Source organism: Strix uralensis, chromosome 9 (assembly GCF_047716275.1).
Source record: "Strix uralensis isolate ZFMK-TIS-50842 chromosome 9, bStrUra1, whole genome shotgun sequence".
Lineage (NCBI taxonomy): Eukaryota > Metazoa > Chordata > Aves > Strigiformes > Strigidae > Strix > Strix uralensis.
Genome location: NC_133980.1, coordinates 10,801,692 through 10,823,845, shown reverse-complemented (window position 1 = coordinate 10,823,845; position 22,154 = coordinate 10,801,692). Strand labels below are relative to the sequence as shown.

The 22,154-nt window shown below is 41.1% G+C and overlaps 2 protein-coding genes across 3 annotated transcripts in view; one reads left to right on the top strand and one right to left on the bottom strand.

The window, feature by feature from the left end:
- Nucleotides 1-22,154, bottom strand: part of LOC141947458 (uncharacterized) — a 124,999-nt gene that overhangs the window by 29,073 nt on the left and 73,772 nt on the right. Inside the window, exon 5 of one of the 2 annotated variants that reach the window (XR_012630136.1) lies at nucleotides 13,596-13,666. The exons of the other annotated variant lie outside the window; for it this stretch is intronic. The gene's annotated coding sequence lies outside the window, so the exon portion shown is untranslated. The remainder of the gene's footprint in view (nucleotides 1-13,595; nucleotides 13,667-22,154) is intronic. 2 annotated transcript variants of the gene reach the window in all.
- AHSG (alpha 2-HS glycoprotein) lies at nucleotides 14,725-21,627 on the top strand. The gene is made up of 7 exons (XM_074878184.1): nucleotides 14,725-14,970; nucleotides 16,413-16,523; nucleotides 17,745-17,829; nucleotides 18,720-18,883; nucleotides 19,177-19,290; nucleotides 20,054-20,134; nucleotides 20,999-21,627. Exons 1-7 carry the CDS (start codon nucleotides 14,767-14,769, stop codon nucleotides 21,275-21,277), a joined length of 1,038 nt encoding a protein of 345 aa, XP_074734285.1. The 5' UTR covers nucleotides 14,725-14,766; the 3' UTR covers nucleotides 21,278-21,627.

Sequence of the window (22,154 nt, the reverse complement as noted above, 5' to 3'; positions counted from 1 at the left end):
TTGTCTGCTCCTGTATAAGGGACTCTCTGCTCATCTTAGCAGTCTTTTCCTACACCCACCTCCAGTGAAGCTCACTTCTGAGCATGGTGACCAGACCAGGGTATGGCACTGCAGACATCATACTGGTTCCCTGGACAAAGACATTCACACTTCCCTGGCCCACTGTTCCTCAAGGCACCATCAGACACTGCATTTCTTTTCCAGATGCTTCATGCTAACAGTCCAATCATCCTGAAATCAGGCTAAATGCCCACGTTTTCCTGTCCCCTCATTTATGCTGCTGATGAGTTTACAGCACCACCTTTTCAACCACATGGCTCTGCTTTTCTCTTCTTAAGGTCACCAGGCCCTTTGTGTAGCATATCCCAATCCTCCTTTACTAATGGTGACCTCTAAATGCTACCAGCAACTTGAATAAATGTGTCCCAACCTGTGTGCTGAGGACATTAATGAATATATTAAAGCAGGAACAGTTTTAAGACTAACCCAAGATATCTGGGAAACATCACTATCAGCTTTCCTCCAAGCTGATACTTTTCCTATTTATAGTATATATTTTTTTCTCCCCTTTAGCCAGCAGAATTGTAACATGTAAGTAACATCTTTAGTAATTCCCCATATGGCAGCTTTCAGATACTTACTAAAGCCTAGGAGATCTACCACATTTTCCCTGGCTATGAAAACTGATTAGCTTAAAAATAATAGTGTGACATGACCCAACATTGATAAAAGCTTGTTACATTTTATTCCATTTTCCTCTCTCTCCTATCTTCCCTCTCATACTATTCTTCCCTCCAAAGTCTATTCATAAGTTTTATATGCTACTGTTACAAGTCTAGCAACCCTGTTGTTACTACTTGTAAATATAGGAAATTTTTTATTTGCTGTTCTCCAATCACAAGCCTGATTTCCCATTTGCTCATTTTTTAGATATGTCTGGGATAAACAATTTCACATGCCTAGTCTGACAGAGCTCTAGGACATGGAGGGAAGTGGGCCTTGTCCCCAGTGCCCACTTCCCTCCATGAAAGTGCAGAGAGCTCTTCAGATTTCGCTGTGACATTTTCTCTCTTCCACCTCTGGCAACGGCTTTTATGTTCTTTAGGGAAGAGGAATGCAAGCAGTTTGCTGCTAATTCCTGCTGCAGTCAGAGCAAGGCTACAGACTGTGGTATAATGAAAAGATGCAGAAAAACATTTATGTACCATTCTCATCAGGCTTAAATGGGCTGGGATTGTCCCTTGTATTGATCACAAACTCCTTGTGCATTGTCTTTGAAGATCTAGTTCTTTTCAAGATTCAATCCTTCAGTTAATTCATACTCAGCCTCAGGTCTGCTCAGCTACTGAAATGTCCTCACACCAGCCAGCAGTCACCAGTTCTGAACCCAAATCATGTGGGCTTGTTTTGGGGAGATCCTCATCCCCAGAAAGGAAACCAACCTCTGTTTCTTCCCCAGCACAGGACTCGCAGGCAAGACCCCTGCCGTAGGCTGAGGTCACTAACCTTGTGGTATTTCTTGCTTCCTCCACCCCTTTCTGTTGTCTTGCCAGCCTGGCAATCCTTTTTCCTAAGAACCCCACAGTACCTGTCACCAGGCCCTTCCTTTCTCTAGAGAATATTCTAAGGCTTTCTCCTCTCATTTTCATTTATTTTAAATATTTTAATATAATTTTTCCTCAGACCTCTAATCAGATCAGGCTCACCCTAAGGTGTATATACGCATTAATACTCCCTGACTGCAGTTAAGTCTTTCAAGACCAGTGCAGGATTTTTGCATGAGGTCTCAAAATTGTACTAAAGAACAAGCTGAAAGAGACTGACCATGAACTTCTCCTTATTGCATCATAGCATGATGGTCTGGGTATTTACTAGAGAAAGCAAGCGCTTTGATGTTGACTTAAGTGTTGTTCATTAACTTCTTTTCCATCTCTCCCATGTTTCAAACTATGCTGAAACACAGTATTTGTTCCTTTGGAGAACGTGTTATGTAAACTTCTGATGAAAAGTAAATATTTTTTTTAAAGGAACTGGTTATAACTGATCCAGTCTGAAACAGCTACTATAAAGGAGCAAAGAACGTCTCTCCTTTCTGACATCATTGCGTTTAGGTAGACAAATATGACAGCCATTATCACATCAGGAATAGCTTCCAGGCAATCACTGGTTCTAAACCTACTGAGAAACAGATGAATATTTAGGGCTGTGTATCATCCCCTCTCCAGTGACATATGGTTGTATTTTTTCCATAGGCTGTGCTTAGAAGTCATAATATTTGAACAAATTCAGCCTTGCACCTAAAACATTGGTCCATATCACAAACCTTACACAAAGGCCAGGAAAAACACAATTCCTATCCTTGGCTCCCAGCAGCATTGCATAGTTTTGTAAATCCTTCATGCTAAGGCAGTACTTGTCACCTACAGAGCTCCAGATGCATCACCAAACAGTTATTCACCTTCACCAGTGTGGGGTTACCCCTATTTCACATGCAAAGAAACTGAAGCTGAAACAGCCGGTGCTTCCAACCACCATTGTAACGCCGGTGATAGTCCTGCTTTGTGTCGGCGGTTTGCCCAAATGATCTCCGGAGATCCCTTCCAAACGAATTTTTACGATTCAGTGACTCGAGTGGTTAGATTATCCAGGTTCACCGCTGGCCGCCGGTGTTTCCCTTGTGCCAGCACATCCACTCATTGGATCTCTGTTAACCCAACTCATGGAGTTAATCTGCCAAAGAGCTAACCTTACCATAATGAATGATTCATTTTCTGCTGGCATAGCTCCCTGCATCACCTCACCGCATGGTCAGATGAACGACGGAGGAATGCCAGAGAAGGGTGAGAGCCTGTGGCTAGGAACAGGGGATGGGACCTCCCCTTTCTGCAGCAGCTAGCGGCCACATCAGGCGACTGGTAACGTCAACCCATGCCTTAGGGCAGACATGGGAATTGAGCCTGCTCCATTCTCCACGCCTGCACGGTTTCCCCGACCTGTCACAGCGTCACAGATGTGGTTGAGTACCTCTGATGGACATCTGCCAGTTTGCCCCGAGTTTGTTGCAGTTGGGAAGCGTTAGGCATGGATCCTGGCATTCAGTCTGCAGGCACGGAGCAGTGGCCGCAAAACACTTGGCAGCGGTAGTCCCTGAGCCCGGTGCTTAATACCTGTTACTAGCACCATCTCCTTAATTTTCTCCCAGCATGTTCACCATCTCACTGAAGGTACCTGCCTGCCCTGCATCCAGAATATGCCTCTCTGCGACATGTCACTGGGGCAGGTTTTCCACAGTTTTCTGAGCACCAAAAATTATAAGCGTTTAGGGAGTCTGGCTGCAGGTAAAGTGTACTTAACTCCATAGACAGTGCCTCCTCTAGTTCCTAGCTACTCTGAAGCATTTTTTGTTTGTAGGCTCAGGTTCTTCTGCCCTAATAACTTCTCTTCAAAAACATGGACGCCTTTCTGCTTTTATTTTAGGTCCAATTTCTTTGACCTTTGTTACACAGCAAACTGGAACTTCTGCTCTAGGAAAGACTGTTCATCCATCCCTCTCTCCTACCACAAGCTTTCTATAGTATTCTGCAAGTCTGTTTAAGACTGTCTTGATATCTCTTTTGCTCTTGGTAATTTTCCATTCTGTAGTCCCTTCAAACTTGGCTAAACTGGTTTCTCAGCTCAAGCTCTCCATTTAACTATCATCTAGCACACAAAAGCCTGAGTACAATCTTTAGCATTAACTATCCCACATTGTCCCTAGTCTGAGGGGACAGGCTACAAACCTAGACAGTAAGTGAGAAGTGTTTCTTAAAATATCTACAAAACTTCCATGCTGGCTCTTCCAATCTGATTAGTTTCAGTGGAATTTAATGGGCTTTCCTATTTTTCCCTCCCCAATTCTTTTCACAGACTTCAGTTGCTAGGAAGTTCAATTTGTGGCATCCAAGATCATAAATATCAGAAGATCTCCTGTCCCCCTCTCTGCTCTACCCAAGACACCAACCAGTCTGGCTCACTGCTTCAATGTTTTCCACAGGCACTGTTGCACCCTCTCCAGTGTTATTGGCAAAGGTAAACTGAATGGAGACAGAGTGGGAACTGAATATGGAAATAGCTATTTCAGAAATAACCTAATGTGTGGGCACTTCTGCCCCAGAATAACATGGTTTTTGTTCAGCTCCAGCTGCAGAAAGGGCCTTTGGACTGGAAGAGGGGAAGTTACACCTGAATAAAGTATGATGTTAATGTGTTGGAGCCACACATCTTCTCACAGATACATACTTAAGGAATTATTACTTTTCCTGGAATTATTTGGGGGCAGCTTTGGGGTGAGTTACAGTTGATTTCAGAATGCAGAAGCAGCCAAAGAGCATATATTCCTTGAAGAGCAAGCTGTCTTTTCCTTACAAACACATATTGATCCTAACAATGGGACCCAGTTGTGACCAAGATCTGTAGGCCCTAATAGTTTATTATTTGGTGATACAACAAAACAGGGTTTTCCTCCCTCATTACTGTCATAATACAGAGCAGAAATTGTTCATTTCATACTGACTTAAATTTTACTTTCAGCAAAACTGAATAGAAATGATTTAATCATTCACCCTCTATTTACCTTTGATATCAAAGCAAAGTTAACATAGGCAGCTTCATGATGCATGTAAAACAAATCCCACCAGAGACCATTCCAGGATTTTAGGGGAAATTATTTGTATCATTATTATTCTACTAGGCTGCCTGCAATTTTCAGATCAAACTCAATTCATTTTTCCCCCAGTATCTGCAATGACTTCCAAAATTATGCAGATGATTATTTTATTAGCATGTACCCAGATGGTAGACTGCCAGGCACAGTTACTGTCATTGCATCTAGCTCTCTAATGCAAGAATTACTAAGAAAACAGTGCATTTGGCCAGTGGTTATATAAATTAAGACCAAACCAACAGTTACAAACTCAATTCAAACAAAATCAATAAAAGGTATGTGAATCATCAGACTAGTAACATTAGACGTAATGTTAACACTAATCTTTTCATTTAAGATGTCTAGTACAACACTGAGATGTGGGAAACGTCTTGACAGGCTACTCCTGCCCCATATCGTCATTTCTCATTGACTTTATTTAAAACCAGTTCTATTTAAAGTAGTTCATCACCAGACTTGCAATTTACTCTATATGTATACCTTAGACCACAGCTGAAAGACAAGGACCTAACAGCAGAGCAAACTACAGTGAACAGGGAAAAATGCATATTCACTTTAAAAGACCATTTTTGTACCATAGCAAATCGGGTCCATTTGTGATTTACCATACTAGAATGACAGTGGTGTTTATTCCAAGATTGTATTTTGTATAAATGCAATGTTTGTTTCCTCCTACCTCCAAGGGATGATTACCCATATAGTTTGTAAAACAGTTTTGGATATGAAAAGCACCGAGTATGACATTGGCTGTGAGGATAAAGTACCCAGTGTATTGTAAGATTACGTATTGGATCACAAAGCCACAGAACTGCATGGTTGCAAAGAATCTCCAGAGATGATGCTGTACAATGAGGCTGGATCAACCACCCAGTATGCACAGGGGCTAATGAGTTGTTTGCAGCAGGCAGTCATCAGAGTCCCAGCTATTTTAGCACCCATCCTCACTCTGGGATCTTTTCAGTTGCTGAATACTCCCCTCCTTCTCTCCTTGCTTTGATTTCTTCCTTTGGGTGTCCATCTCATCTCTGTGGTTCTTCTCAGCAGCTGTGAACTCTTCTTTTCTGGCATCAGCACTAGCCCTTCTTCTTGGGTAGCTGCAGTGGCCAACTAGTCTCAGACATATTTGCCCTTACTTAGCCCCCAGACTACACAGTATTTTATCCTTGCTGAGCACAAGGACCAAATATGGGCTGGGGATTCCTTCCCCCATTAAATCTCGGACCTCCCTCTCTTCTCTGCAGCACGTTGCCCAGTGCACTCTGTCCTCCTGCTCAGACAGATCACTGGGGAGGAAGGTGATGGCAGCAGAAGTCACCTGGCTTCCTCTGTTGGACTGTGACAGGCAGGTAGAGAGCTGTGGCAGTATTTGCTGCTTGGAAAACTGCTCCCCATCTTCTTCAGGAAGAGGTAGAAGGTCAGATCTGACCCACAGGTTAGCAGCTTAATCACATGGGTTAAGGCATGCCCCAAAAGTGTGAAACATAATCCACAAGAGCAGGAGTTAGAATATCAAGGAGACAGCAATCTAAATACACCTTACACTGTTTCAGAAATCTGTTCTCTATGTTTTCAGGCATGGATGGGAAGATTGTACTATTGGATCTGGACGAGCTTGAAGCCAAGTGTTATATTAAAATCTGTATGCCACAGGAGGCTTGTGAACACAGGTCTTTTGTTGAAATGTACTATATATACTATATCTACAGATTGGGTTTAGCTTTACACCTTGATTCACAGCTGTTCACATTAGGAAAGTCAAACATGATGACAGATTTGATAGCTGGCACTGTCTGATGCAAACATGGGAAGCAGGAAGCAAGAGAAATCAAAGAAGAAAAATGCGTCTCTCCATTAATGCACAACAGCAAACAGTCCAGCCATGTTCTTGCTGAAAGGAATTTGATGTCTCGGTCAGTGCTTTGCCTAATGAGCTACCAACATCAATCTGTCATCATCTGTATTATTTGAAATGGCCTCTGCTGACACAAGGTATATTCATGTACTGGCCCTCCTGGGCACTTGAGAGTTCAAGTCCTGGCCAGTTTATACCACACTGAATGATAATGAAGGGTAACAGAATAATCATTGGCTTCCTTCTCTCAAGGGGAGGCAAGAATGTTGTTGTAGGGATCTCCCCCAGCCAAGAATGGCTTTTGATTACAGAGCAGGGAATACGCATTATTTGGTTCTCTGTGTACAAATAATCTCTATCAGTTCTCTGCAACGGTGCTTTAGCTCTCCAACGCACATGCAACACATCTGTCCATCTGTACTGGCATTTCCATGAGCCTGCCCCAAGTACCTGTCTCTCAAGAACTTACAGGCCTATATCAAAAGCCAAGAAAGAGATGAACACTGACAACAGTTGGGAATCTCAAGCAAAGAAACCCCCTTTTAGTGCTCTGTCTCTACCCGTTCCTATGATACACAGATAACATTACACAATAATCTTTTAACAGTACTTCAGCTGCACTCAGAAAATTACTTCCTCTGGAAATACCTACTGAGTGAGATTTCAGATTGCAAGATTTCTAACCAACACCCAGCAGCTCTCTCAAAAACCAAATCCCTAACTAACATCATTATACAACAGCATAACAGAACCTTCATAAAATGAAGCAAATCATTTGCCATGAAACTTAAGGCAAATGGCATCTACTATATTCTTATTGGTGCAAAGTTAACAAAAGATCTTGTTTCCTTTCAGAAAGTACCTGGGAGTTGCCACACCATAATCCTAGTTCCAGTGTTAATGCATACTTGCAATGGCAGCTGAGTTCCAGGTGAGTTGTACAGCAAGATAAATAGCAATGTTTCACACCAGTATTAACAACTTTTCTGTTATGGACTCACAGATTTCAAAATGTATGAACTAGACTTCACTTCCTCTTCTATAGCAAGTAAATATTATGTGTTCCATTCTGTCAGTGAAAGGCTTTCCTCCAGCTATTTCCTCCTTTCATTTTTGAGACTTGTGTGTGGACTACAGGATGATTTCCTCTCTCCTTATATATACTGACATGCAGGCAAGAGTTAGGAAGGGGCCAGCTAAGACATCCATTTTCAAAGGAATGTTTCATATCAGATTGCTCTTGGTAAGGAAAGAGGGTAAGGCTACCCCCAGAGTGGCATTGCCATGTCTGTTGTTAAAGGCAGATTAGGCAAATACACAGAATCACAGAATCATCTAGGTTGGAAAGGACCTTGAAGATCATCTAGTCCAACCGTTAACGTAGCATTGGCAGTTTCCAACTACACCAGATCCCTCAGCGCCATGTCAACCCTACTCTTAAACACCTCCAGGGATGGGGACTCCACCACCTCCCTGGGCAGCCCATTCCAATGCCTAACAACCCGTTCTGTAAAGAAATGCTTCCTAATATCCAGTCTAAACCTTCCCTGGCGCAACTTGAGGCCATTGCCTCTTGTCTTATCACTCATTACTTGGTTAAAGAGGCTCATCCCCAGCTCTCTGCAACCTCCTTTCAGGTAGTTGTAGAGGGCGATGAGTTCTCCTGACAAATACCTGACAAAACAGAAATGCAGCAAGCAAACTCACCATTTCAAGTGGTTTTCAAACATTTTGCCTTGTGGAGTCATACAAACTTTTCAGTGTAAGTGCAGCCCTCTGTATAATAAACACAGGTTTAAAAGTCACGTAACACATTACTATAGATAATGTGACAAGGGGCAGCTCTTCAGGCCCTGTGGGAATTCAGAAGCGATAGCCTCAAGGACAAGCTCAGAAATGGGATTCTTTCTGAAGAGAGTGAAAGAGACATCTGTCAGTGATGTGGCTGAATGGCTCAAAGAGACCATGACGGCAGAGGGGACGAGGTGAGATCCAGGTGAACAGTTGAACGAGAAGGTCTGGTCTTGGCCAGGGCCTTGCAGATGAGAGGAGAAAAATTGAGCTTGATGTTCTTGTGAATGGGGAACCACTTGGAGAAATGATGACATACTTGGCAGACTAGCATAGGGAGTAGGATCAGTGGTTGTGCTGTAGAGGAGGTCACCATATGGAAATCAGCATATATGAACATTTTGAGCTATAGTGACAGATAAGTAGGGATTTCAGATATATTTGGCAGGAAGAAGATCGTGATGTAGACCCAGACTGATTGTCTTAAACAAGACGACCCCAAAAGACCCAAGATTCCCTTCAAGAGACAGTCCTGGGTGTCAGGGAAAGGGTGCTGCCACCAGCAAAAAAGAATAGAAATAATTAATGGAGAAATTAGAAACCCACTGAGACCAGAGATACTCGACAGAACAGCAGAGAGGATATGCCAGAGGCAAAGGCTGAGATGCCCACTACAAAATCTTGTAGCCATACCAAAGCAGTTCTCTGAGTGATCTTTACCTGTTTTATTCATAAATCCATGAGTACAAAAGCAGTATTCTGCACTAGCCAGTTATAGGTACACTTTCTAACTGGCAGAATTTAACACCACCACTGTTAGGTTCAGAATTTCTGGGCTGAATGTAAACAAAGATACAGCTTTCTTTCCCTTGGCATTACAAAACCTAACAAATTCACAAACATATCAGGAAAAGGTGTTGATGTGCACCTCTTTCTATAAATGTGACACTGGATGTTGTTTTTAAACAGGCCATGATGCTTACATTCACATCTCCCTTTCTTTTAGACACTAAGAAGGTCACCTGGGCACCTGTGTCTGTTCAGAGTGCCTCATGTTTATTGCTCTTGACAGCCTGGAGTCCTTGTCTGCTGTGAATCTGATGTTGTGTAAATTAAGCAAGGAAAGCTGTAACTCTGGCTACTTTGTTGTCATAGAAGTCATCCATACTTTATGTCTAACATGCAAAATTTCAGCTCCTTGAGCAGGAACATCTATATAATGTCTTTCAAATTGCACTAATTTGGAAAGACCCACTTCCCCTATTGCAAATGTTAATATATTGCCTCCATGCTATTAAATTAAAATGTCCCACTCATGTTTCCTATCCTAGCTCCAGTCCTTTAACCATGTAGCTGGAAAGCAGCAGAAAGAGTTGAATAAATGGATGGTTTAGGGATGTGTAGCAGTAAAAAAACTTTCTTGATCATCTGCCTCACTAAAAATAAATTACTTTAATTTTTTAAAAACCGTCTTGCTTGTCAGAATTATGTAAATCTCACTGGGATATTGATTGATTTTGTCATGCCCCTGGAGGAGTGCTCCAAGGTGAGAAAGCATATCAGTCTGCCATCCTCCCACCTGTCATTCCTTAGCCCTGCCTGTAGCAGTATGAACCCTCCTGTCACTCATGTCAATGGGCCTCCACATAGAAACACATGCACCGTTTTCAAAACGGTAGCCCAGCGTAAGTAGGTAACAATTTCATGTTCTTAGACTGCCACAGCATAAGAACGAATGTGCAGCTTTTTCTACCAAACTCAGTGGAAAAAGCAGTTACAGTGCCAAGAGTGAACTTTGTTTCTCACATCAAAAATATGTCATTGCAGCTGAGCATGTGGGAATCCAGAGAGCACAGCAGGTTTCCCTAACACTTGCTACTAAATTTCAGGATTTAACTCAGCAAGGGAAGATAACATGTGGAGTTATCATGTGGAGTTCTCCATCAAAGAGACTAACAGCATCACAGGACATGACAGCATCCAGACCAATTGTGCATTTACATCTTCAAACATTCCTGTAAGTAGAAGGAATTAATGTGGCATGTTTCAATTTGCCTTTTTAAACTGGAACCATGTGTCTGTGGATACCCTGGTAATGCCAGGACAGTTGTTGGTTTTCATAGTGAGTGGAGTTTAAATTCACTTAGGTTGACATGCTGTTCACTGAGACAAGGGGAGGTCAGTTTGACATGCTGTTCACTGAGACAAGGGGAGGTCAGTTTGACTGCAGGGTGTCTGTTTACTCAGTGCAAAATACTCTGTTTCTGCTGTCTGATCCACTGTTTGACCCTGCTGTTCAGCTCTGCAGTCTCTTCCCAAGTATCTTGCTTTATTTGTTCTAGGTTCTGATATGAAGCAATGATCATGGGGAGCACCCATATAAGCTGGAAGCCCAAACTATAGCATAAGGACAGAAAGCCAAAAGAAAAACTTCAGTAGCTGCTAATCTCCGATTTCACAGTTGCCACCTATCCATCTCCAACACAGCTTTCCCACACCCATCAAATTGCACAGGCATGATACTGAGAGAACCATGACATCCCTGCAGGGCTGAAGCAAAAATATCCCACTGTTAAGAGTTGCATGGCAACATAAATAACTTTGACCTTGATAAAAGGATAAAAAAGTATAAAAATTTAGGAAGGGGGGGGTCTTACATACCAGGAAGCATAACACAGGGTAAGTAAGGCTTGAAACCCTCAACTCAGAAAACTGCTCTTGTTACTGACTGCAACTTCAAAACACATAGCAGAGAAAATGCGGAAATGGGGAGGAAAATTTAAATCAATCAAAAACTTCACTAAGACAAAACATCTTATATAATCTTCCCACTGGGAAGAGAAGGAGAATAGACTTTCATGTAACAAATGCTAGTTATATCACTTGATGTACTTCTGGAAGGCACTCAAGTATTTCAGTGGCATAGACAATAGAAGAGCAAAATAGAAAAAGAGAGAACAGAACAGAAATAGACTTGGTTGGCTTTGTCTGGGAGAGCTGGTCAAAAATTAGAATTTCCATTCCAGTAAAAAATTCAGAATACTTGACAACTTTTCATGCTCTTTAAAAAAAAAAAAAACCAAACCAGTATAGTTTTTGAAAAGAAACTCCAGCAAATAAAATTTCTCTGATATAATCAATAGTAAATCTGGGAGCCCAAATTTCAATCCTCTCAATCCTGCTACATCTCCAGTAAGTCCAGGAATCTCTAAACTTTTACTGACTGGCATCTGCTGATTCCTCTAATGTTTTGAATAGATCTTTCTACCCAGTGATATTGAAACTTTTTATAAATTTCAGTGAGTTATTTCAGATCACAGAAGTAAAATGAAAAATAGTTATTTCCATTTTACAGTTAAAATAAAATAGAGATTAACAGACTGATACCAGCAAAGTTGAGTGAAAAGGAATTGCTAGCTGGGCACCTAAACTAGACACTCCCAAAGTAGATGCCATTCTGCACGTTTTATTTGTACCTACTATGGCACATGATCAGCCTTCCTTCTCTTAAAGACTCATATTTAAAAAAACCAAATTAATTAACATATAATGTGTTACTATTATAGTCTGGTAAAACTGTTCAGACTTCACAGGTTTTTCTGCAGCCTGAAAATTCTGGTATAGGGACACTGGGGGACTTGGACTGTAGTGAATCTAAGCCAACTTACATCTGCTGAAGATTTGCCCATGTAGTGGAAAGGGGCAATAAGACTATGCAAATTAATTTGTCTAATTTGTTTTGAGGTTTTTCTCAGACTTCTATGGATTTTCATACACTTTATTTTTAAATGATGATTATTCTGTCATTTAAAGAAGCAATATGCTGCCTTGACAAGACTGGTCACTTTAACTATCTTACATTTTCCCTGAAGACATTTTCTTGTCTTAGTGTGCAGGTTTCTGTGTAGGTGATGGCTATATAGAAGATAGTCCTGATGTTCCAATATCTTGTGAACTCTATGATCCAAAAGTAATGTACTTAATCAAGTGTAAAGCGAGAGGTGATTAAGTTTTGCAGTACTGTACAATGCCTGACTGCTCAGAAATGCATCTTTTGATGTGGTGCAGAGAAGTGGACCAGTTGTCTGCTTTACCAAAAAATGACACTTTATTAATCTGAAAAGAGAGCCTCAGAAATCCCCAGAAGTGTTTAACTTTGATCTGAAGCTTTAAAAAGATGTTATTTGTTTGTTTGCTTGTTTAATTTGTTTGAATCTTAAGCTTGGGATGGTGTCAACTTGACATCTTGCGGAAGCATTCCTTTGCTTTTTTTCCAGATGAGGTTGAACAGGGGCAGCAAGTTTCCAATCATCACTAGTTGTTCTAAGCATCCAACCAAAAAAAAAAAAAAAAAAGAGAAAGCAAGAAAGAAAACCATCAACTCACCTTTCCACTATGGTTTATATGAATTATTAAGAACTGAGATTCAGTGGAGCCTCAATTTTTGAGCATAGAATCAATACTATATTTTATATAACAAGGGCAGTAAACTCAGCTTGTTCTACTTCCATCACAGTGAAGCCTTGTCAAGTCTCTCAGGCTACCTAATTCACTAGGGCCAAAGTCTAACAGTCCTGACGTGAAAGGTGGATTGGGGTGTTTTGAGGTGGATTGAAAACTGGCTGAATGGCTGAGCCTGGAGGCTGGTGATCAGTGCACAAAGTCTAGCTGGAGGCCAGTAACCAGCTGTATACCCCAGGGGTCAACAGTGGGGCCTAGTCCTGTTTAACATCTTCATTAATGATCTGGATGATGAGGCAAAGTATATCCTCAGCAAGGTTGTAGATGATACAAAATTGGGAGGAGGAGTGGCTGACTCGGAGTGTGGTTTTGGGACACCAAACCTTCATCCTTTAAGTGTTCCAGACCAAAGTCAAGAATGCAAATGATCATCCACACAATAGAACAAATGCCAAACAACACCTGCTTCAAGCGAGAGGAAGAAACAAATCATGCTCAGAACAATTTTTTACTGCGAGAGGAAGAGCCTTTCTTTTCCCCAGGAATCTCTTCAATATGCAAATCCTGCTATACAAAACTCACCTCATCCCACACATCTGAAGGAAATAATTCCATCTTTTTTAGTCTCTTCCCATTCTCCTGCTTCATCACTTAATCTGTCCAACTGGACCATTTCTATTTATGCTGTTTTCCGTATTTACAGATTCTAGAGAGGCATGACTCAAGACTGCTATTTCCACAAATCTTTTAGCCTCACTCACACTATTGTGCAAACTGAGAAATACTTACCTAAAGTGAAAACTTCTAAATATGCTGAAGTCCTCCTATTCATCTCAAGTCTGCAGCTAATTCCTGAAGTCCTTGAAAATGACAACAGAAATACAGATATTTTAAAGCCAAAAGGGACCTTTACTATTCCGCAACCTGATCACCACCATAAAATGGGTCACAGAAACCTACTCTGAAATCCCTGCAGGAAAAACTTTTCTACCGGTTGAGCTAGAGCCTATCTAGCTAGAGTCTATCTAGCTAGAGTCATCTCAGCTTAAATTAAAGATTTTAAATGCTGAACACATCATAGAAGCTATATTCTGCTCCATAGAACATTTTTGTTATCCAGTCACTGTTTTGTAATCACATACACTGTGAACGTAAATATAAGCTGGGGTCCAGCACTCCTGAGCATTTAAGCAGCTAATTTTCATCTACATTCTACTTATAACACTTTTGTGCCCTTTAGGATCTTCTGCCAAATCCTCAAATCTGTACAACATATTCCAGAAAAATTTCTACAAGACGCCTGCTTTGCAAAGCAAAATTCCAGAAACTACTGGAAGTATTCAGATTATTCAGAGAAAAAAAGAGCTGATGCAAAAGATTTAGAAACTATGTCTCATTTCCTATTCCAAATGAATTCAGTAGCAATACAATTACATTTACTGTTGAATGTGATCCTTAGCACTGTTTCAAATTCCATTTTCTAATTTATCCTGCCACTGATCTCACAATTTAGACTGGTGTCTGGTGAGATTTGGGCCCTAACAGAATGTGTCCTGTTTACAAGAAAGCTTAATTAGTGTTAGCATCTCTACAGATTTAACAGGAGGGATCATATTCCTCTTGCATGTACTGTATTTGGTTGGTAAAAGAGCGTCTAAAAATTGTGTTTCTTTTTTGCTGACGCTTTCTTCTTTAGCTGCTTTAGCAGACTTCGCAATATCCTACCTGATAAAATTTACTTTGGCCAATATTAATCAGTCAGCTTGATGTCCTAACATTTACTTTTCTCTTCTGTTGTTTGCAATGCCTCTTGGTACGGGGACAAATATCAGACATGTGCTCATGCAAAGTCTGTGGTATGTACTATATAAATGAGACCCCAGTTCTAGCTACCTAGCTACCATCTGAACAGTATTCTTAGATCTTTATTTCTGAAAGGGATTGGTTTTCTTCAGGTGCCATGAAGGCACTAGTAGCTTTAATATTGCTTGTTCAGCTTCCAATTCACAAAGCTGTACCAGCAGCTCCCCCTGCTCCCTTGGGCTGTGATGACCCAGAATCTGAAGCAGCAGCTGAAGTAGCCGTGAGTTATATTAATGGCCACAGTCATCACGGATACAAGTTTGCCTTAAACAGAATTGAGAATATCCGCGTGCTACCCCAGGTAAGTGAGGAGCTTGCAGGCAGAGCATTATGTTAACATGGAGATGCTTGGAGATGACCAACAAGCCCTGGCAAGGGCTGTATCCTCACATGGGGTAAATCAGCATGGCTCTGTTGATTTAAATGGGGCAATGCCACCTGGTAGCAGTTGAGAATCCAGGTCACTGGAATGTATCTCTCAAAGAGCAGAACAGAGGGCGAGAGAGAAGTGTTCAGATATTTTTGAATGATGCTGGAAAGGGGCTCAGTTTACAAATGCAGCATGCTTGCTAAGGCAGATCATTCAGAGTGTGAATTCATGAGCCCAGTAGCTAATCTGGAGAAAAACTGTGAGGATAATCTTCATGATGCAGGTAATTATTTATTGGCTAAATGCATACCTATCATAACTCCATGCTATTAGTGATTTTGTAGTAGGCATTAATTTTACCTAATATCCCATTGAGCTGACAAGGAAGCTGAATGGAATTAACTGCAGCTTGTAGTCTCATTTTCACCAAGATCTACTGACATCATTGTAGACTTCTAGAAAGGCTGTAGAAATAGTCATGAATACAATGTATGCACCCATTCAGAACCTTTGATTCTCTCAAAACATTGAAAATGGTCCCAAACGTTAACAAGAATGAAACTCCTTGGCTGTTTTTCTACTTGTTATGAGAGAGAGGATAGCAAAGCCATTTACAAGAGACTAAAACAGACGTTAATGAGATTAGAAGTGTGCCCACAGTTACCTACACAAAAACACTGGTGATACTGCTTTGCTCATATTTAATACTTTTACACTAAAATAACTTCATTGGTTTAAATGGAATCACCCATGACTCAGACCACAGAGTCAGTCTCAGAGCTAGGGAACCTCACTTCTGCCCTTCCATTCACATCTCTTATGTTATAGTTGCAAAGGTTCAGGAACAACCAAAAAAGATCCTGCAGTCCATAAACAACATGAGTATTGGGGCTGGAACTTAGCTCGTGAAATTCAGTGTAATTCCAATGGACTAAATGGGACAGGCCAATGTGCTCCAGTGCTTATTTGGTATCTGGTTATAGAAACACAAAGTTTTTTCATCAACAAAGACAGCTATTGATTTTTTAAAACTACCCAACAAAATAAAGTCAAGTTAACTTAAGAGAACTGACCCACTACATACAGGCTGGACTTTTCAAAATTTATGGGCCAGTTCCTTAGCTGGAAAAAAAAAAAATAAAAAAAAAAAATATCATCGATGTGACTATCTTGACTTATTCCAGCTGAAAAACTGGGTCCTGTTTTTTATGAAGTTAAATAGTAAGGACATATTCAGCTACTCTAGTGTATACCTGGAGCTATCCAATGACAGTCAGCAACAGTGCAGCACAGCCCCAGAGAAGAAATCTGGTGATGTTTTATGAAGCAATTATTACAATTTCCGTTGTTTGGGGTTTTTTGTTTTCTTCCAGGGGCTGAATAATGACATAATATTTCTTGAACTTGACTTATTAGAGACTGGGTGCCACATTCTCAGCCCCACACCTCTTGCAAATTGCACAGTAAGGAGCTTCACAGAACATGTGAGTACCTAAACCACTACTAGCTCGGTCCAAAGGTGCATATTCAGTATGTTGATGCTAGAGGCCAAGCTATCATCATTTAGATTTCTAAGGAAATGTTACATCACTGGAACAGTCTATAACCACCCAATCACTTGTAACCTCCTTGTTGATTTCATTGCCTTCATGTCATGAAGGATTTCGCTCCTGGATTTCTTTCATGTCCTGTTATGTGAAGAGCACAGGTCTCTGTCAGCACAACATCCCACATACAGTTCATGAATGCCATGGGGCCTTGTTTAGGGGCTCCAGATTCAGCCCAGATGTCATGGCCTTGTTGCAAACTGTAGACAGGGCAGGTTGTGAATCTGTGCAAACACAACTTTCCCTGGGCTACATGTGGGGTGTTGCCTAGTGAAATTCCATCAAGTCTAGTCACCTAGTCCTAGTCAAGACTGCAGAAGAGCTGTTCCCTTCAGAGAGGGCTCTGCCTTCAAAGTAATGCTCAGCTGGAATTTACTGGCCTCAAATATTTTGTTCTTATGCAAGTGTGATCCAACTGTGAAAAGCTTTCCCTAACCAAAGCAGTGGAAGTGTTGTCTGAGCACAGGCAGCTCTGGTTTCTAAGCAGAAAGCAGAATGAGCAATTGACAATTTAAGCCTGCTGTTTCTAGAATGGGGCCCAATTCACAGAGCTCATGACTGAATTTGAATCATGATCCACCCCTGTATTCACCAGGGCTCAGCTCCCATTTTCCATCTTGGGGGAGGTAACTCTAACTGTTCCCTCTTCCCAGTGACTCCAGCTTTGCCTTTGACATCTCCTCCCCTGCTGGATCATGTTGCATGTGAACCAGCTCACACAAGGCAGCACACTCTGCTGTTACCATGGCCACTGACCAGATGAGATTAGTGAGAATATTACCAAACAGCTCTGCAGAAGGTCTTAATTCATAAGTATTCATATTCTTTATGAGAGAGGAACCTGAACCAAATGTCCATAATCTACTCTGGCACTTCTGATACTTTTGAGATCCAGATTTGGATCCAAATTTTGCAGCTCTAGTCTGCCTTTTACAAAATCACAGACACCAGGACACGCCTAGCAGCGCCTCTGCAATCAGACTGATTTTGCCAGGAACACTCAGCCAGGATCTGTTCTTTTGAGTTTAGAAATAGTTGCCCTTTTCAGAAATTCCTCTTTATCTGAACGATGTAACCCTTTGATTTTTCTCTCTCTAGGCAGTTGAGGGTGACTGTGATGTCAAGTTGCAGAAGTTGGATGGAAAGTTATCTGTACTTGCTAGTAAATGCCACTCACATGCAGGTAAAGACTTTGTTCTTTAGGTTTGAACCTAGAGGCTGGAGTATTATTATAGCAGTGGTTACAGTTCACTAGCTTTTCTGATTCTAAAATGCTGTGTATAAATATGGTGTAAAGGATGACAGTTAATGGATTTTCTAAACCCAGCTGTTTTGAAAGTAATTTCTTCCCATTTTCTGATTTCATTCACCTACAAACCCAGCCCCCTCTCTTTGCTTCTCTTCACTATGACAATTAAGATACTATAAGAGTATCTGGGGAGCAAGTCCCAGATTTGACCTAGAGATTGCTGGTACTGAGGCTTTTCACTCAGGAGTTTGGCCTCAAGAACTTGATTCCTTATTGGTCTGAATCTACTAGAGCCTGTTGATCTTTAGAGCCCATTTACCAGATGCAGCTTATTTACTAAATCCAGCATTTTCAATATTGCCATGGGAAAGCAGAATCTCTATTCTGCATGCTCTGTACGAGATCTCTTTGCTCTGTATGAGATGTCTTCAGTACTACTTTCAAAACTGGTGAGTGAATGAAACAACACGCGCAAACACAATTTCAATAAATAAAAATATTTTCATTTTTCACCATTCCTCATATGAGCTGAGACATCTTTTCATTGGTGTCATGGATAGTTTGCCAGAAAGAGAAGTGATTAAAACCTAAGTAAGAACATTCAAAATATGCTACTGAAGTCCACAGCACTTTCTCTTGCAGAAAGACCTGAATGGCAAAAGTGGTGTGAAATACTGCCATCTGTAGCCTGCACTGCAAAAATTCCTTCTGCTATAACTTGGGACAGACCATGAAACAGTGTTTTGTGGGACTGAATAGGTCTATAATGCCTTTCAAAACAACCTACGATCTGATTGAAATATAATGTTTGGTTCCTCCTGCAGACTCAAGTGAAGATATTCTCCGACTCTGCCCTGACTGTCCACTGCTGCAAAGTCTGAATAACACTGACGTATTAGCAACCGTTACAGCTGCACTCAATGACCACAACAGCAAAACCACTGATGCTTACCTCAGACTCCTTGAGATTGGAAGAGCCAGAACACAGGTAATTGCTAGAACAATGAATGTCTAGCCTTCCATCTACACAGAATATTTCTTCTCTGGTAATTGTGCAGTGCTAGCTAGTTTTGTTTGCAAACAGATTTAGCTTGCTCTAATTTGCCCTACTGAATTGCACTTAGTTTCCCAAGCATTTTGTGTCATTTTAGCCACAGGATTCCCTTTCACTTCAGTGGGAAATGCAGAACTAGAAGCCTCAACATTTACCTTTTATCTTTTCTCAGCAGCACTGCAGCTTCACAGTGCAAAGTCAGTTAAACAATTTTCCTGTTTTATCAGTATCACCCAACACATACTGTCTCTGTTGAGTTTGCTGTGGCTGCCACGAACTGCTCAGCAGAAGAAGCTAAAGATAATGTGGAAGCTTGTCAACTGCTGCCTGACGATCAGTCAGTAAGTATGCCAGCACATCAGCCCTGATCTCACCAGCATAGAGGTAGAAAAGCAGCATGCTGTGATGCATTCACACTTGTGAAGGAATAGACCTTTGTGAGGACGCAAGTACAAGAGATGTATACCATCATGATACACTTTTCAATACATAATTCCTAAATCTGTATCACGCCTTTCTCTTCTCTGAGGTATTTGGACTGAATCCTGACGTATTTCAATATATTTCAAAAAGGCTTGAGGACCAAAGTGTCCGTGACACAAAATATTTTTAGTCAACAGAATATATATCATTGTTTACTCTTCTTAATGCGAGCACCTGAGAAAATCAGGCTCTTTGTACTGGACAGTACACAAACACATAACAAAAGGGCAGACTTTTACCTTCCTACAGTTTAAGTGCTGCCAGTGTGTTTTGTTCTGATAGATAGGCTCTTGTGAATTATACTGTATACTTTATCATGCTAAAATTCTTCTTTTGTTTCTGATGAAATTGAGTCCTAGGCAGTTTTAATGGGTGGGAACCTTTCACCTAGATTCCTATATATTCTTTCCCTCCCTCATATCCAGATATACAAAGGATCTTACTCTAGAAGAACATAGGAATTTCACTTATTTGTTGGTTATGCATTTAAACAGCTTGGCTTTTGAGTCCAACAGACTAAAAAGCAAGCACTTTACTCCTCACATAAAACATGAGAAGATGTAGCTATTTCTAAATGTACTGAAATTAACTTTTTCTCTTGACTATGTTCTGCTTTGACAGAATTTTGGTTTCTGCACAGCAACAATGGTAACACGCCCCTTACAAGACCTCAAGGTGGACTGCCAGCTCTATGGACATCAGGTACCAACTCCAGATATTCCCTTCCTTTCCAGAGTATTCTAGCCTACTAGTACTGTTAGAAGCAATCACCCTTAGTTTACCTCTTTCGCTGTAGACTGCATTAGCTATCTGTGATAACTTGAGTTTAACTTTGTATCCTAAAAACCAAGGTAAGGTAGCTCCTGCTTATCCTGTGGATTTCTGTGCCAGGAACTATGTCACCTCTGCCATCCATGCTTGACAGAGTTTGTCCTCCTAACCATCTGGGAGCTTCACATCTCTGGTAGACCAAAGGGAACCAACTCTGCTCAGCTAGAGTGATGGGGCAGGTAGATGTAAACCATAACTGAGCCATTGTGGGAGATGAAATCAGCCGGGGTTTTTTGCTAGTAGACCTTAGACACGACTGAATTCAGGGAGTCTGACCTGCACTTCTATACCAAGAGAAGGGAAACATATATGCACCGGACCTGAGTGCTCTCCAGGTATTTTAGCCTTCATTCGGTCTGAGAAGGGCTAGGTGGTGGTTGAATAAATCCTACAGACCAGAGCTCTTGGTAACACAATAGTAATTAGCTGTCTAGGAGGTATATGAAAGAAAGAATAAGATTGCTGGTCTTGAATGTTTCACCAGGTGCATAGGTGGCCCTGAAAGTTCACATAGAATTTGGTGATAAAGATCCACTGGACATTAAAAATGTGTTCCTGGGCTCCTGTGTATGTGTTCAAATGCAAATCAAACTTCTGTGATGGTCAGGAACATTTTGTACCTGGGTTGGAGGCCTCTATGTAGTTAGGAGCAGGGTACCTAGTAAGATATCAATGACCTGTATACTATAAGCCCCAAGTCACTGAACAAAAACACAAATTGTTTTTCTTTTCCAGCCTGGAGTTACCTACTCTCAACCAGGTCAAGATACATCAGCAGGACTGGTGCCCAGTGTTGGACAAGGCTTCATAAACCATAATCTCAGGCTTTCCCACAATAACCCTGTTGCATCTGAATCCAGCTCTTCAGAATTTCCTACTTCCATGCTCTCAGCAAAATCTGTAGCAAAGAGAGCAGTTGCAGAGGTTGCTCAGCATGACAAAGTACCTCGCCCAGTTGGCTTTGTGCCTCCTCCTCCTCCATGCCCTGGGAGGATACGCCATTTCAAAATATAGGCTGTGTTACAGACATGGCAATACAGCTAACTAAAGGATCAGTGTGTAGCAGCAGCATCAACATACAGACCACAAGATCAAGTGCAAATAGGTGATAATGCTTGACTGTGAGCCCAAATGAGTTTTACCCTCCAGAGAGCAGAGCTGTGGCCAGGATCTTGCAAAGGCCTTCTTCAAAATATGGTGATTACAACATATAGCAGCTGTTTTCTCTACATACAGGGATGTTCTAGTTAAAATACAGAAAATATTGTTTCAATTAAACTGTTGTAAGACCTATACAACAGTTGTAGCTTTGTGATAGAAACACCACCCGAAAGGTTACTTCACAATAAAATGTTCAACAGAAATGCTTTGGTACCTTCTATCTGTATATATTTTCACTTAGTTGTCAAGTATCTCCTTCACAGCATTATGAGTCATATTCTGGGCTTGATTTCAAAAACAGTAAGCTCCTGCGCTTCTTATCAGCTTCAGTGGGATGTGTGGGTGCTGAGCACTGCGGAAAATCAGGTCAGTCCTTTCTTTTGATCACATACCAATAACACTAAAGAAGTGGCAGGAAAAAATGTATTTTTCCCTTCCACCTGTAGTGTTTCCTAGCATGTACCTACTTTTAATATCCACCAGAAGTATCTCGATACTTTTGGACATGTCATAAGAGCATCCATGTCTATGAAAAGAACAAAGAACCAGAACACATTCATTGCTGCACAGGCTGAAAGCCAAACACATGTCTATTCTCTGTCTTCCAGCAGATACACAGGTGCAATATGATCATAGGGTACTGTACGGCCTGTGTGCATATGAGGGAATACCAATTCAAGGGAATAAAAATACACTAGACATGTGTCTCATATAATAGGACAGAGACAGT